Source organism: Lates calcarifer, linkage group LG20 (assembly GCF_001640805.2).
Source record: "Lates calcarifer isolate ASB-BC8 linkage group LG20, TLL_Latcal_v3, whole genome shotgun sequence".
Classification (NCBI taxonomy): Eukaryota; Metazoa; Chordata; class Actinopteri; family Centropomidae; genus Lates; species Lates calcarifer.
Genome location: NC_066852.1, coordinates 21,601,512 through 21,618,898, shown reverse-complemented (window position 1 = coordinate 21,618,898; position 17,387 = coordinate 21,601,512). Strand labels below are relative to the sequence as shown.

Below are 17,387 nucleotides of genomic sequence, written 5' to 3'. Positions count from 1 at the left end.
GTGGCAGTTTTGTATATCAAAAAATCATTTGGACTGAAAATCTCTGACTACACTTAACTATTTTAAAAGATTTCTTTCAGACAAGCTGTATGGTTTAGTGCAGGTCATTATGATCCAGTTGTGAATTTACAGTTGCATCCACAGGGGGCAGGGTTTCATGGACTAATGGAGTTTGTACCCGACCCTTGGATCCACAGTGGTCATAAGCACCAGCTTTTTTTGGGACACAATTATTGTTAATGTACAACCACAAGCAGCTTGCTGAAACCTGCACACGCTACCTGCAAGATGCTGCCAAAGATGGGTTATAGCCGAATAAAAGAAAAGTTAAGAATTCTCACTCTGCACCTATTTCCAGGCACAGTTCGGTGTCTGATGCGTCTGATGGGGAAATATTCTCAAAATCTGCCAATTATATATTTTGTTAAAAGCATCACTAGTTTGAAATTACTGAAGGTAGAATGTATACTTCATGTATATTACATTCATCGCAGTAAAGATTTAAGGAAACTGTTACAGTGAATTCTACACTATGTTTGAAACTGGTTTGTGAACTTAGTGGAACTGGTTTCAAACATAATATTTGTAGACTGTGCCTCATCAATTATCCCTCACCACAGAAATCACAGTGCGAAGGCAGAGCATCCGAACTATTCTGTAAAGACTGTATTGACATTATATCCTGTAAATCCACTTAGCACAATGGGCTAAATGAACTATAAAGTATTTGAAAGGAATGTGAGATAATACATAAAATAGGTTTAAAGGTTATAGGTTTCCAGGCCTTTTATGTTGGCCTTGAAAACAAAGCACCTGTATAAAGAACTTCCTGGTGTATGATTAGCCTTTGTGTATCTCCTTTTACATAGTACATGCTGGAGTTTTTCCAGATGTGACATTTACCTGTTAAGCCGCCACCCTGCTCTGCAATGTGGAAACTATGATAAGCATCTCCCATGTCTGTAGGCCTTCAAATTGGCCTTAATTATGCACCATCATCTCTGGCCTCTTCACACACACATACATGCAGTGCACACAGACCCCTTATTAGTGTTTGTGGAAATTAATTTATTAAGCTGTGAAATCATTATTCCAACCCAAGCCAAAAATGTGATTTTTTTTTTTTTTTTTTTTTTTTTTCATTTTTGCAAATGTAGCATATGTGGTTGTATAATGTTACTATGTGACTATGGGTAGTAGGCCAAATAAGTTTGATCAATTCCAATCCCTACGCAATATTGATGTAAACATTTTGACATCTCCTAATTAATTTAAAGAGTTAGTTCATTAAGCCACTGGAAAAAAAACAACTTAAAAGACTGATGTCAGATTATGTACTATATCAGCTATATTATAAAAGTAATACAGATACATTTCTAAAGATATAAAACCACTAGCTGCTCTGCAATAGTGAAGGTTAGCGCAGTAATACCATGACTGGTTTTGCCTTTGTAAGAGGAGTGATCCCTCTTTTCTCAATAGTCGATCTTTGAGTGGGAGCGCGTCTGCAAAATGAATCCTACGGTGTCGTCAGTTCCGTAAAGCGTTCCTCCTGGCTTCAGTTAAAAAAAGGGTAGAGGATTATTTACGAGGGGTCCCAAGACAAACGCAGCGAGAACAAGACTTTACCTTCTTATGTCATTTGAATATTTTTAAATAAGAGCGCTGCATTGTTTCCCGCAGGCAGTTTTTCTTTCTCCTTGGACTGGAAAAAGACACACCAGTTTCCTCTAAGCCGCGCATGAGCTGGGATGTACTGGTGTTAGCCTGTTATTAGCTTACTCGCTAGCTTCCCGAACAGCTCCGTATTAACGACGGGACCAAGCACACCGTAAGTCAGACCGTTTCTAATCGACGATATTGCTTTTTTTGTCTGGGGGATTTGAGATTGTTAATGTTTACCACCGCTAAGCAGGCGGCTCTGTGCACAGTGAACTCACTTGTTTACCATTTAAACCAGCTTCTTCTGAACAGCTGCATGTGTGAAGTGTGAGGAAGGCCTTTTTTTCTCGAGACCAAATTCATTTCCAGCCTGAAAAGCTGCTGCAATGTATTGCACATTCGTAACAAATAGCGATTTGACCTGATAATTGTTTTACCGCCTGAACAAACCCCCACTGTGTTGGACAGATTGAACCCACCGGAGGCTAAGCTAGCGTTACCTGATGGAGAATAACCATACACCTGTGCTGATGCACCTGTTCAGGCTCCCAGCCGTGTGTGGCAGGGTGTCCGAAAACGCTCATTCTTTACATAAGAAATTAAACATCAGTAATTTATTAGGATTGTTTTAATTGTGCAATTAATTTAAAATTAAACGTTTAAGTGTCGTACTCTAACAGTAAGCCATGACTCACATTATTTTTATGAAACGAAATAATGATAATGGTAAAGTGTATTGTCTCTGATGTATCCCGTTTTATGTTGCTAAATGGCTATCTTAAGTTCTTCTGTAAGCTACCAGGTATTAATAATAGACAGTCAATGACAAATATCCAAGTTCATGCCAGAGCTCGCCCTTATGTCACTTCACATTGATTCAGCCTGACTTGACCTAGAGACAAAACTGCAGTGGATTGAGGCTCTTATTACAGTAGCTAGGTCAGCGCCTATTCCAGATGCAGATGTTACACAAAGCAGCAAAAGCTAGGTGCTTAGTTTGTACAAATAAACAAACAACATAGACTATGAGCTCCTTGGTCCCCTCCTCACTCACTACCAACATGTATACCATTCATCTGTTGTATGTGGTGGTGTGTAATATGTATTGCTGTATTGGTCTGTAGTAATATGAGAAGTGTTTCCTGTTGTCCATGTATATATTGTGCTAAAACAATTTCCACTGGCCTTGGTTGTGCAGATAATAAATGATCCATCTATCTTTTGATCTATGAAGATCTATGAAGTCTCATAAAACCTATAGTCTGATAAAATAGCTTTGCTAAGTGTCTCATATTGTAATGTAGAATCTCTGATCAATAAGCAGACTTCTTTCCAGAATATAACACTACATGTCAAGTCAGTTTGGATGAATATGAACACCTGATATGAAGAAGATGTCAAGCAATTTATTTTTATCCCAAAGCTTTGATACAGATGCAGTAAGCTGTCTTAGATGTGTGTTTTTGTGTGTTTAATTTTGTTGGGCAAGAGAAGCATGTCTGTCTTGTGATGTCTAAAGTCAACAGAGATGTGTCATTCCTCAGGAAATGGGACTGGGCATGGCAAAGTGTGCATTTATAATGGAAAAAAACCTACTTAGGTGAGGTCAGAGCAAGTGTAAACAAGCCTTACTCATACCAATAAGCCCTCAATCAACATCTGTGATATTGGTGCCGGCAAGTGATCAAACTGCCATTAACCTGCCATATAGATATGATTAGGTTGCTGTCAACCTTGTGGTAGCAAGGGCACCAAGCTGTTTTTGTCTTAGTCATTTATCACACACTTGTTATTACAGGTATGCTGCATAGAAATCCTGTATATCCTGCTTTGCACAATGGCCTTAAATTAGCTATAAAGTATTTCATTGGCATGTGAGATTGCACATCAGATAGGTTTAAAAGAATAATATGCACTAGTTTTGTTTCAGGAAGGTCTGTTATCAGCATTTACCAATCAATTCAAAACAGAATATTCATAATTACATTGTGACACATCTGTAGATGACTGCATTTGTTTATGTGTCTAATAATCAGTAACTGGAAGTAAAGCACCAGTTTGTTACTGATGCATTTATGTCTGTGAGCTCCCAGACTGCCCACCACTCTGTTTTGTTTCCCCACAAGCAGTGGAGTGAACTGGTGCAAAGCCTGTACATACTGTTCAGCTGAGAGTCAGCCCAAGTCCTGTCTGAATAAGTGCAATGGTTTGATCTCTCACTGTCTACAATGGATCAGGGAACAAACTTTATTAACCAGTTGTCTCAGTTCTTTGATTCATCTTTCAGCTGTCACTTATATACATGTGCAAGCATATTACATTTTACTATAGCAGCTCATTGTTCTCCATCTGTAATTATATGAGAAAATCAGCATACTTTACCTACATCAGCAGGCCTCTTCTGTTGGCCTAAAGAACAAAAAGGGCTGCAAAACACTCACAGCTGCATAAAAAATTACCTGCTGCACTGTTAGCTTTTGTGTATCTCTCTTTTTGTAGAGCTACTGTACACACTGGACTTTTTTTCCCCAGGTGGAACCTTTACCTGTTAAACCACCACCCTGCTCTGCAATGTGGAAACCACGATAAGCATCTCCCACATTTTTAAGCCTTCAGATTGGCCTTGATTTTGCACTATCATCTGTGGCCTTGTCACACATACAGTACACTCCAACCGACCCTTGATTAACTTTTGTGTGAGTGAATTCATTAAGCTGTGAATTCATTACTCATTCCAAATCCATAAATATGAGCTATATTACTGCTTGTACTGCATTTTTGCAAATGTTATTATGTATATGTGGCTGTTCAACTTGAATGTATGATTATGTTTAGCAAGCCAAATCAGACTGAGTAGACAATATTGATGCAAACATTTTGTTGTCTTCCCTCTAGTTGAGGTTTTTAGGGAGTGGGTGCTGCTAACATACGGCTCTTTTAATTGAGTGGCCACTTCAACAAGACAGCTCATTGTAGCGGCGGCTCCTGTGCATGGGGGCTTTTATAGGTGTGTTGTTTTTATGCTGAGCGGTAGCCTTGCTCTTTGAAAACCACCTCCTCGCTTGTTTGTGGCAATTATATTCCCATCCGCCTAATGATTTGGCTGTTTTGACTACACTCTTTGGTCTCTCCTCTTCAAAGCAGCATTAAAGCCACACTGCTTTTCCATCCCTGCCTTTTTCGTGTTATTTACATACAGTAGTTTGTTTTATCCACACTTTTTATCTCTCTCTCTCTCCCTCTCCCCTTTTCTCTCAGAAATAGTGCATTATGACAGACAGCATTATGAGTAAAGCTGCCACAATGGAGATTCCTATCAACAGTAATGGTGACACAGGGACACTACCAGAGGACGACAGCCTTGAACAGGTGGGTCATAGCTACTGTGTCAGTTGAGTGAGTGTTAACATTTTGAGACCACCCTGCGTAGTTGTTATTTGGCTATTTAAAGCAATTACACAAGGAAGCAAATGTGCAAACTGTTTGTGTTTACCTACTTGAGATCCAAGGCCAACAAAAGATAATTTGCATACTCAAACTGCAGCAGAGCGGTCATCCCAGTAATTTATCTCATTTTTTACCATGGAAAAGAAAAGCTTTAAAAACTGCCCTTTTGCAGGTGTTTCTCGCCTGAAAGTGTTCCTCCAGCAGTGATGATGTAATGTTATATATTAGTTTATAGTTATAATTATTATTATTATTTTTTTAAGCTATTATTAGTTTTAAGGATTTGTTTATTGTCAGCTTTAGTGTAAATTTAACCAGATTATAAAATCTTCTAACTTTCAGTTCTTTCATCAGGCACCCAAATACTTTAGTTTTTCCTCCTTAGGGAATTCTAACAATAGCCATCAATTTATACTAATGAGAGCACCTGAAGAAAATCAAACCTAAGCCAGCCAGTTGTTTGAAGCTGACAGAATGGTTATGGCTATTGTTCTCAGCTATCACAAGATTAGCAAAGTGAGCTGACTCTTTTCATACCATTCACAACCTAGTACTATGCTGTGGTAAAATGTACAATAGAATTTAGGACTCATTCTTCTTGGTAAACACAGTTCTCAGTCCTGAGCACTGGCTGCATGAACGTGACCAGTCTCTTACTAGTTATTATCTCACTATGTCTTAATGTACCTGTGTTCAGCTGAGCAGAATGATCATTCTGAAGCTATATCTCAGTCTGTTGCAGTGAACTCAAGTGTTGTTCTTTGCTTGGATTTAACCTTTATTGTATTATGTATCGCCTGTCATACACTGCTACAGGTCCTTGTGTTCTTTAGCTTGCTAAGCTGTGACTGTGGAAAGAGATCTACTGGGAAATCAGGTGTTGGAGTCCAGATGTCTCCTTGGGAACCATTTGTTCCCATTAACAGCTTGTGTGGCCTCCTGTTTGGGGTTGAAGATACGTCTCCTGGGTATTTAGTTAAACTGAACTGAAGGTGTTGAATTGAAATGCTAAACTCTCTCTTGTAGTAGTTGTTGCTACCAGGTAGGAAGTGTTTATTTACAGAAGGAATAAGCACTTGTGGGCCTCATTTGAAGGCAAAAGACGCTATGCTCCAGCACAGGGTTTGAGCGCAAACATTTTTGTCTCCACCCTTTTCAGGAGTGTCTTAGTCAGAGCCGGTTAGAGTCAAACAACAGTGGAGTTGCAGAGTAAGTAACGTAGAACAAAGATGTTCGTTCTCCTGCATCCCAGGGCACACCTTGTTAGACAAACAGGCTGAAGATCCTGGTGGAAGCTCTGGCAGTTATATTTGTTATTTGCTCACCAAACTATGTGTAGCTCCACTTACGTAGTGAAAGAAAACCCTCCCTTTTTCACTAAGCTTACATAGTGAAGCAAGTATTCAACCATTTGGTGTGACTACTTCAGTTTAATGTGTTCATGTATGTGTTTAGCTTCACTGTTTAGTGCTGGATATTAACCAGTTGTCATAGCAACTCTGCAATTAATGTGAAACTGGCTGTGCTTTGTCCTTGGGTGAAAGCCCTGTGAAATCAGATTGATATCTGCTGTGCAGCACTCAGTTTGAAGCTGCAGCTGTTTGTGTTGCTCATGCACAAAGAGATGAAGATTGACAAGTTTAGGAAGAGCAGAAGTCTGGTCTCAGATGCTTGCTTGTGTCAGAGCATGGATGGTGGCTGGCAGCTTGACAGTGACAGATAAGATTGACTGCCAGCAGTGTTCTGCCAAAAGCATCACATGTATGGTGTCTATTCAGGAATTCAGCAGCATTTTAAGGTGTTAATACTGTTATACTCAATTTCTCACAGGTGATTACTTGTGCAATCAATTTACAGCTATTGCAGTTGTATTGTTATAATTGCAAAGTGTCTCAGTTATTTTCAACAAGTAGTTTAGTGGTTTGTGGTACTTTAAAGCAAAGCCTCTGCAATCCAGCGTATTTATCACGCTATAACATTCTGTTTTTGGTACAACATGTACAAAAACAGGCAAAGCATTTTCATAAACCCACCAAACCCCCCTGTTATATGACAACCAGATTATTTTATGATGACTTAAGGTAGCTGTAGTTTCCTTCGCCTTAGAGAACAGGCATTGTGTCAACAAAGTGTCCAGGGAGGGATCAGTGTCTGCGTCAATATTCTCCCACATTGAACAGATGCCACAACAGGAGGCAGATCTCTAAAAGAAGACATACACAGACTGAATGAAGGCGAATAGTGTAATAATATAAACAGGATTTGTCCTTCTTTTTAACATGTTTTTTGGTTGTTGGTTCAGTGTTTGTGTGGTTAAAAGATCCATCTTTTCATGAAGCTAAATGTTGAAACCATCATTGTAGGCTGCAGAAGTTGGCACTGTTGCTTTGATGAAGGCCAGTTGGCTGCTCCTGACATGACCCAATTTAAACTGGTAAAATAAAGAGTTCTCTGTCCTGGCAATCAAAGTGTGCTACCTGGACTTTGGGCACTCAATTTTAGTGATTGTGTGGATGTTTGTGTGTGTACACAGTTTCTTCTTTCTTGATTTTTTTTCACCTTTAATGTTAATGTCACTTTGAATGTCTGTAATTGTCTTGTAAATGAATATATTACTTTTTACAGTGTTGAATCAGAATCAGTATTTTCTTTGTTCAGACAGTGATGGAATAATATCATGGCAAAGCCGTGGTAACCAAGCAAATTATGTGCCCAGTGGACACGATGATCCACTTAAACTTTTGACAGATACCAGCTAAATGATGAATCCTGACCTGCTGTGATATCAGTCATCACTGCTCTCCATCTTACATCCCTGCTGTCTGTGAACATTACAATAATTTTTCTGAGATTTCTTTTACATCGTTCTATCTTGTTTCATGATTTCAGTCATGGATTTTTCTTTTTGTCTCCTTTTCTTTTTTTTTATTTGTTTCTCTTTTTTTTGTTGTGTTGTTCTTGTTGTGTTTGTTGATTCCCCCCCTACCCCACTCCCCGACCCCCTTCCCCGACCCCCTTCCTCCTCCATCTTTGTGCAGGCTGCAAAGCTGCAGTGGAGCTTAGATGAGAAGGTAGGGAGCTCCAGAGGCACCAGGGTGAGCAAGGCCATTCGTGTATTTGTGTGTGTGTATGTGTGTCTGCGTTAATGTTGGTGTGTGCAGCTCTGCTCAGTGGTTTGACTCTGCGTGGCATTAAATTGCCTCGCATCACTACAATGGTTTAATTCGCAAAATGTAAGATATTTCATTTTTATGGCAAACCACTGTGCAGCTTGAACTGTGCTGCCTGTTAACTCGGCTCCCACTAACTGTAGCTGGAAGGAGTCTCTCAAACTAGACATGCTTTGAGAGATATCCCTCAAAATGACTGGTGTTAACAAAGTAGCTAACACTTACAACATAAAAGTCTGTCTCCATTTGACTAGACTCAAAACTATCTAGCTTGTATTGTCTTGGGTGATCTAATATAGCCTAGATTCTGTGTGGGTGTGTGTTCACTTGGGTGACATGAGTGTGATGCCTTTAATTTTTTAGCGGGTGTTGGTTGACAAAACAAAACACGGTGGCTTACTAATAATCATAGTGTCATACTAATGCTGTAATGTTCATGTGATTTGGCCTCTCTTGTTCTGTTTTGATGCGTCAGTTGATGTTTCAGTTATAATAAGAAATGTAGTTGTTGTGCCAAGAAAGTCAAGTGAGGGTTCACCATTAGGTCTGTCTCAAGAAACAGATAAGGCCCTGAAGCAGAGAAAAGAATGAGGATAGCTTTCATCATGCTTGTTTTCCTCTTTGAGTGCTGGATTTTTACTTCCTTTTATCAAACATACTCTTTGTGCTTGTTTACAAGGAGGAAATAGCTACCTTCCCTCTAAAGGATTCCTCTGTAGATTCCTTTTCACAATCTTACTGTAGAGGTTTCCAAGGTTTCAGGAAGTATCCTATATATTTTTCTACCTTTTCATTTTCAGATGAATGATATGGGTCTTGAAGAGTTTGTAGCAAATGAAATAAGAGGCCCGCTTGCTCTAGCATGAGTAAAATTTAAACCTGTTTGTTGTAGGAACCAAGGCTCACATATGTTTTGCCAAAGTGAGAAATCTGTTGTTTTTTTTCACTAGCTGATACACAAGCAAGAAGGCAGACAAAAGAAAACAGCGAGTTTGATTAAAGAAAACACACAAGATGGATCATGTGGCTCGTAATACAGTCCCCCCTCATGATCCCAGAGCTACGCCGAAGCCTGTGATGGTGATTATTTTTGGAAGGAGAGAATAGTTTGCTTGAGCATTTCCTGCTGCATAGATCATTGAAGTCACTGCTCGGTCTGTCACAGCTGTGGTATATAAGTCTCCCTGCTTGCTCTCAGCAGCATCGCGGCAGGAGATTCAGCTCAAATCCTTAGTTAGGTTAATTATTGACTGTGCACTTTAGTGGTGCGCTCTCTGTCTTTCACACACTTAATAGTTTTCCCTGCTGGCTTCCGGATAAGTAATTGAAGTTAGACAACGCCTGAAGCTTGTGTGTACTGACTAACCTCCCTAACATAGCAGTGTTTGTCCCCCTCTAGTGAATAAGCCTTTAACTTACATTGTCTACACTGTCTGAATGTAACACTCAAGTCATAATCGCTTGTTTACATATCTCCACCCCAACCCATCCAAAACCCTTTCCTTTGTTCTTCTTTTTTTATTTTTTATTTCGCCGTTTAAACTTTGCAGGACCTACAGCAGGTGATGGTATCGGGTCCCAATCTAAATGAGACTAGCATTGTATCAGGGGGGTATGGAGGAACAGCGGAGGGTATCATCCCCACCAGCTCAATCAAAGGTAGAGTCCTACTTCACTCTTTGTCACTCATTCCTGACATCTTTTCAGTCTCCTCTCATCCTGTGCTTTATCTCTGACTTGGCTGTCTTCCTGTGAATTTATTCAGAGGATCATGTAGTGTTTGATTTCTCGGACCTCCCATCGGTCTTCCCATGAGATCATGCTGCAATTAATTTGCAGTAATTGGTGGTCAATTAGCGTTGATTCATCACCAGCATAGGCCTCCACTCTATCTGAAAATATGCCTCTGTGGTCTGTATTACTCAGATTACATGGCTCAGTGTGCAGCTGTGGGATAAAGCAGGATGGTACAGTGAATGATGAGATACTGTACATAGTGTCATAGTGCTCTAATAGTGATGTGTTGACTGGCTATAAACCCAAACTACATGTCAAAAAAAGATGAATTTTTATGATAACTACTTGAAAACTGACAGTAATCACCAAACTTGATGGAAATACCATATTAATATTTTCAAAACCCTTTAAATATGTTAGTCATCTGCCACTGCATTAAGATCAGGCAGCCCCCTCTCATTTTTCTTCAGTGGAGCTTGGTAATGACATAGAAGGCTCCTGTAAGAAAACACAGGCTTGTGCAGTAAAAGAAGGTGGCTCATTTTTTTGTGTTGACCAATCAGATATGTGCAAAGTGCACATTCCTTGTGGATTAGTTTTGTTTGTGCTGTTCACTTAGCAACTGTCGCAACCAAAGATAAAATTATTTAGCCATGATAACTTTTCAGAGTTTTCTGTGTGATGAATCCTCAAACTCTAGGATCTGTTACTGGCTTTTCTTTTAATTGTCTCACTGATAATGGAACCAGCTCTCCCCCACTACTAATAAACTTCATCATGAATGATAAACAGATCGGATACATTGTGTGATGCTGTATGTCTGCTGAGGGATTAACAAAAGTTTCTTGTCCAAGGCATTGACTTCAGCAGTGCATCTGTACACACAGATTCAGAGGGAATTAAAAACACTATCTTTCCTATTATTGATACTAATATTTGTCCCACTCTCTCTCTCTCAGGCCCTGCTGTGCGCTACAATGCAGAGTTTAACAAAAGGATCCCAGTTACAGGATTAGGTGGCTTCTTAGACCCAATTATTAACAATGGAGAGCTTATTTCCAAAATGCGATAGAACTATTTTTAGCAGTGTTGGATGTTAAGTCTGGAATATCCACTGTAAATTATCTGTAAACTACAATACACAAACTGTGACTAATGGACTAGCATTTCTTACATGATGATATCTCATTTTGGAAAGACGTTCTCTATGCACAGTGTGTCTTTTTTTTTTTTTTTTTTTTTTTAAGATTGCTACGATTCAGCTTCTCTGTCACTTTAAATCAAATTTTTCTGTTTTTTAGAGAGACGGGCTGTATACTTACTTCTGCCTGCTGCTCCTTTTCTTGTACATAATGTGGCTTTTTTCTGTCACAGGATTTTATTAACAAATTATTCCTCTATTTCCTGGTTGGTTTCTCTTGCGGTCATAAACTCACCCTTCAACTCACCCTTTTATATACTCTTCAACAGAGTATATAAATAAGTTGATCTCTGAACTTCCCTGTCATAGAACAGAAACCATTTTCATCTGTATTTGTATTAATACCTTGAATATCAATGGCAAAATATATTATTGTGAGAACTTTTAGTTTTTCAGAGCCTCCCATTTCTCTCATATTGATTTTTTAAATTCAGTTTGATAAAAGGCTGATCCAGTTTATTTAGTGTCACATTATTTAGCACTGCTGCAGTTCACACTTCCCCAGTCTTTACCATCGCTCATTTGTCTGCATTGTTCACTGATTGTCATGCACTAAACGCTGTCTTTTCATCTTTGTACTTGTCTGTCTTTGTCCTCCACCTCCTTTTCACAATTCCCTCCTACATGTTCCTCATCCTCCTCTTCTCCCCTTTGTTATCTTATTTTTCTGTCTTTTCTGCATCTCCCTGCTCCTCCCCACAAACTTCCTCCTGCGTTATCACTCCATTTGTGGCACACTTTGCTCAACCTCAATAATTACTTCTTGATTAAACCCTAAATATCATTTTAAATCCCGATCCTGAAAAAAAAAAAAAAAACATCCCCATAATTTGAAATGCAATTCCTACTCCCACACCCTCCCCTAATTCATACCCCCCCCGAACCATTCCTTCATCCATACCTTCCCCTTTTGACTACCCATTCACTGTCACAGACCTACGTACGAAGGCCAGGCGAAGTAGCATTCCCCCAAGCAGTTCTGTCATCTGCCATATAACAAGCCAATCACATGACTACCAAGGTACTGGAGAGGAAAACAAGGGTGGAGTTAAATACACAACAACATTCAACAGGCTTTTACATTAATTGACCAGATTGCCATTTTAGCAGTGTCCCAAAATATCCCTGCAGTCTGTGGTATTTTCTCTTTTTTTTTTTAACCTCCATTCAATAAAAGGAATTTGGTATCTACGATTCCAGTATTTCATGTTTCCAGTTTAATTCTCTGCATATTCCTGCTACTCACTCATTAACTCCATTTCGCTCCTGTGCATGTTTTACAGCGGTTTACGGGTTAGTGGTGATGGACATGGGTCGCAAGATAGCAGACAGATTTCAGAAAGCACCCTTAGTTTTGTCTTTGCTGAATGCAGCACAGTTTTCGTGCATTTTAAGTAGTTAAGGATTCTCTTTTTGGTCTATTCTTTGCTAATCTTGATCTACCTGAACGTGTTTGCTTGCTTGTATTTGTTGTTTACCATGTTCTTGTCTTTTTTTTTTTACATTTGGGTCTTCTTTCTCAGGTTCCAACATGCACCACAGCAGCAGCAGCTCGTCAGTGACAGCAGAAGAGATGACCCGCGGTGTGGCTGTGGAAAAACTAGAAACAATGAAGAAGTGGGGTCTCAACACTTACAAGGTATCAGTGATGTTGACTAACAAGTAAAACTGGGAAAAGATCATAAAGAGCTTGGTGGTTTTTATTTTTGTCTGTGCCTAGGGATCTTCTTGATCAAATAGTTTTCAGTTTACTGCGTTTCTAACCCAGATTCCCTCCTCCTCGCGTCTTTATGAATTATGTAAGTCACATCAAGGAACTGCCTTGTGTTACCTATGTGTGTTTGTGTGTGTGTCTTTTTCATTGTTGCTAGTGTACAAAGCAAATGATCTCAGAGCGTTTCGGTCGGGGTTCCCGGACTGTGGACCTGGAGCTGGAGGCCCAGATCGAGGTGTTGAGAGACACTAAGAGGAAATATGAGAATGTGCTGCGACTGGCCAGAGCACTGACCAACCACTTCTATAACATGGTGCAGACACAGCATGCGCTGGGTGATACCTTTGCTGACCTCAGTCAGAAATCTCCAGAGCTACGGGTGAGGCCTCAGAATTTATTTAGGTAGTTTTTATGTCACCTGTCTTAGCTTTTAGCAGCTTCTAAGTTTAATATCACTAGGTGAAGAGGGCGTATTGGTGAGCTACGTTATTGCCAGTATACATGTCCTAGCTTTATTGTGACAACATTTAAAAGCTTTAATACCATTTGTGTTCTGTTTTGTGTGTTCATTCCTGCACAGGATGAGTTTGGCTACAATGCAGAGACTCAGAAGCTGCTCTGTAAGAACGGGGAGACTCTACTTGGTGCCATTAACTTCTTTGTGTCCAGCATCAACACACTAGTCAACAAGACCATGGAGGACACCTTGATGACAATCAAGATGTATGAAAATGCAAGGTAAAGACAAGCATAATATTAGTTACTCTTTTCATCTAAGAGACTGGATTGAAGCCCTTTTTGTGGAAGATAAGTAAAGAGATTCAGACAAAACATGAACACAGAAACATTGATAGTGTCCTGTATCAAATGTCTGCGTTAAAACAATGTGACTGCATGAAGGTGATGAGACATCATCACCTGAATCTGCAGCTACACTCTGCTTTCCAGAGTTTTATAGAGTTTCAGCTCGTTTTTAGCTGGTCGATTTTTCAGCTAAAAAGCTCTAAAAACCTAAACAAGTTCACTCTATCAAGGTGATAGAAGGTGATGATGACAGTATTGTGCTCACAACTTGCTTCTACCTCCCTCTAGTGGCCAAAAAAAAGCTATTTCAGGTTTAATTTAAGTTTTTTTTTCGATTAGAATTAACAAGAATAAATCATATTAACATAAACCTCTCAAAACAAATATATGGACTAAGAATTATATTTATTAGTGTAAGAACCAGACAGAGTTTAGAGTTTCTTTTGGATCTTTGAATTGGATCCTATTTTTCTTGAAAACTATGTTGTCTCCTTTACTTTTCTTTATAGACTGGAGTTTGATGCCTACCGGTCAGACCTGGAGGAACTGAGTATGGGTCCGAGGGACGCTGTTGCCATGGCACGTATAGATGCTGCTCAGCAGCAATACCAAGTGCATAAGGACAAGTATGAACGTCTCCGTTCAGATGTCACCATTAAACTCAAGTTCCTGGAGGAGAATAAGGTTAGTGAAAGCCAGAGTTAAAAAAAAAAAAGTCGACATCCAGGTTGACTTGAAGTTTTCTCTTTGTTATAAAATACACACAAACTAAACTCCTAACCCCCCTTGTCTCTTTCTCTCAGGTGAAGGTGATGCATAAGCAGCTCCTGCTCTTTCATAATGCCATCTCAGCGTACTTTGCTGGCAACCAGCAGCAGCTGGAGCAAACGCTGAAGCAGTTCAACATAAAGTTGAGGCCTCCAGGGGCTGACAAGCCCTCCTGGTTAGAGGAGCAATGAGAGGGCCTGCTAGACCTCCTGCAGCCTCCTTCTTGACCACCTCCACCTGTTACCTGTTTAAACCCCCAACTTACAGAGGACCACTACAGAGGGAAACACTTACAGATAATTGGGTGGGTGAAGATATAAGACAAGCGTGTGGCTGGATGATTGGACAGATGAAGGACGATTAGACAGATGGATAGCAGGGTATTATTGATGAATGGGCTGAATGAAGCAAGAAACAACGTGGCCAGTTTCATGAACAGTCAGGGGGCTATTAGTGCCTCTCCTCTCAACTTCCCTTTTTTCACTCTAACCTTCTCCTTGTGCTTTGTTCCCAGAGAAACTGTTCATCTCCCCCTTCCCTTTCTCCCATTTAACTGAACCCCCTTCTATCTCAATACTGTTTTGCTGTGTGCGCTTGTGTTAGTCATTTTTATGGCCATTATTGTACTCCTTAAGTGCTCCCAGTGCTCTGAGTTAAGGTTAAACCCCACACCATCGTAGTAACAGAGACAGATGAATAAAGGAAAAATGGTTAAAAAAAACCACTGAAGCAAATTCAGACAATACACTACATCAAAACTCTTCCAAACCTTATCACTCTCCTAGTGTGCCTCCTTACATACGAGCTGATGTACTAAGTTCAGAAAAAAAATGTCAAACTATACATGAAGGGGATTTGTATGGTACACTGGAAAGGAATGTGCAGACATGTCAAATCAATGTACATTTCAAATTAAGTACTGTTTCGCTTTTGAAATAAGTGTTATACAGTTGTTTGTAGCTTATAAAAAAAGATAATGCCGTGTTTAGTTTTAGCGTTTGTTTAATTTGAATATCATGTCTTTATTTTATAATTATTGCAGTTCTAGTCAGCTGTATGTCTTATGCTTCAGAGCAAAAGACAGATATACTGTTAGGGCAATGTGTGCTGGTGTTTTAGACTGCAACTGCTGCAGTGCTTAGTCTGCAATTATCAGATATGCTACAGATTTCAATTGTAACCCGAAAATTCTGTGACTTCAAGTCATATATGCAACAATCATTTAAGGACCACTGCCACAGCTTCCCAAAGTTCTACTGGTTTGGGTCTTCACTAGTTATGTTTTATTTACCCAAAGAGAATTGAGAGAGATGTATATTGGATGATGAACCTTGCTATGTTTTCATTAGTTTGTACAGTCTCTCCATGGACTGAGGAGGATTTGAGGAACCAATGTAAGATGAGTATGTCCGTCTGGTAAGATCCAACAAACTTGAATGGATTCAATCCGTTATTTGATTGTCTAACAGATTATATTTAAAAAGGAATTCATTACATTTTGTTTGTTTTCATATCGATGCATGATTCATTGAAATATGTTTTTTGTTGAAAGTTTGTCTCTTTGAGGTTAACATCTATTTTGATATCTTTCAGTCATCCTAAAGCAAAATATATTTGTTGATGGTTACCTTTCTTCACACTGAAGATTACTGTATCTGACTGATATTACTAATTCTAATGTGTCAACATTAAATCTTTTAAGTTAGCAGTTAATGATCGGGAAAACACTAATGATTCATTTGTTTTATGCTGCTGTAAGTAAAACATTGTCTTAGTATAATGGAAGTAAACAATCATGAATTGTTGACAGTTAAGAGAAAGCATTGCCACAAAATATTGGCACAGCACAACAAATGTAACATTGAGTTTCTTAAGCATCACTGTATTTATTATGTTCATTGTATGTTTTAATCTGTTGTAATCAAAACATTGTACTCTGGAACCTCTGGTTTGTGCAAATTACTCAAGTTGTAAGTATTTCAGGCTAACCAAATCTGCAATTGATATACTCCAAAACAAAAACAAAAAATTCTAGACTAACTCATAGAAATGTATTTAATTTCCAAGTGTCAAAGTGACTCTGCGAAGTCAAATGAAGATAATCCAGTACAATGAATGTTTAACCATGCTGCATTTAACTCTAGAAACAGTCGGGAGAGCTCTATGAAACCTCCATCAGTTACAGTTAGTCCTTAGCTTCTTGTCTCCTCTGTATTTGCATGGCAGACAGCGATCCAAAGTATAGGTGCAAATATGTGTGAACGCACTGATGCTCTACTCTCGGCCTTCTGCGTGCTCTATCGCATGGACTGGCACAATGCCGGGCTTCTGGGTTTACTTTCAATGCTGCACTCGAAAGAACAGTTATGAAAGGAAGTGGGTTTGATTTTTGATGAAAAGCAAATATCAAGATTTTTTTTGGCTTGTCTTTTCTGAATTCTTACGTGTCAATGTGTCAACTGGGTATATTTTATTCTGGCTGAAAAAATAACTCAGTAAGACCTCAGCCTCACTCATGGCTAAGATTGCAGTTTCACTGGCCAACTCCTGGTCTGTTTGACCACCACACAGCAATATTAACAAAATGTGACTCCTCTTTTTCCAAACCTGCCCCTTTGAAATTCCTCCCCCTAGCACCAAGATGAAGATTTATAAGATGAGATATTTTATTTGTGTACAATCAATATTTTGTAGGCTGAGCTGGTGTATTGTACTGTACGAATGATTGCACGTAATGGTATTTAAGACGATAAATGAAGTTGTGTCATGGGTTGATGTGATACTCTGCCTTCATTCCTTACTCAGACCTGAAAAGTCCCAACCCCATCCCAAGGGAACAAAATTAAAAGTACACATTTTCAAATGAGCCGGCTGTATTTTCTGT

General features: G+C 39.3%; 1 protein-coding gene across 6 annotated transcripts; it reads left to right on the top strand.

Moving 5' to 3' along the window:
* The first annotated feature begins 1,507 nt into the window (after nucleotides 1-1,507).
* Nucleotides 1,508-17,369, top strand: arfip2b (ADP-ribosylation factor interacting protein 2b). 6 transcript variants are annotated; one of them, XM_018691514.2, is made up of 10 exons: nucleotides 1,508-1,831; nucleotides 4,921-5,031; nucleotides 8,148-8,180; nucleotides 9,830-9,938; nucleotides 10,976-11,032; nucleotides 12,741-12,856; nucleotides 13,089-13,310; nucleotides 13,512-13,669; nucleotides 14,245-14,419; nucleotides 14,539-17,369. In XM_018691514.2, exons 2-10 carry the CDS (start codon nucleotides 4,933-4,935, stop codon nucleotides 14,692-14,694), a joined length of 1,125 nt encoding a protein of 374 aa, XP_018547030.1. In that variant the 5' UTR covers nucleotides 1,508-1,831; nucleotides 4,921-4,932; the 3' UTR covers nucleotides 14,695-17,369. The 6 variants fall into 6 exon arrangements, with proteins under 6 accessions (XP_018547030.1, XP_018547028.1, XP_018547032.1 ...); XM_018691512.2 differs by having other exon boundaries at nucleotides 8,148-8,204; XM_018691516.2 differs by lacking the exon at nucleotides 8,148-8,180.
* Nucleotides 17,370-17,387: the final 18 nt, after the last annotated feature.

Bases quoted from the DNA above. Each gene is read 5' to 3' on its own strand.
- arfip2b (XM_018691512.2), top strand. From the start codon at position 4,933: ATGACAGACAGCATTATGAGTAAAGCTGCCACAATGGAGATTCCTATC. The intron at 8,205-9,829 runs GTGAGCAAGGCC...TAAACTTTGCAG, and splicing joins GGAGCTCCAGAGGCACCAGG to GACCTACAGCAGGTGATGGT. The intron at 13,670-14,244 runs GTAAAGACAAGC...TTTTCTTTATAG, and splicing joins AAGATGTATGAAAATGCAAG to ACTGGAGTTTGATGCCTACC.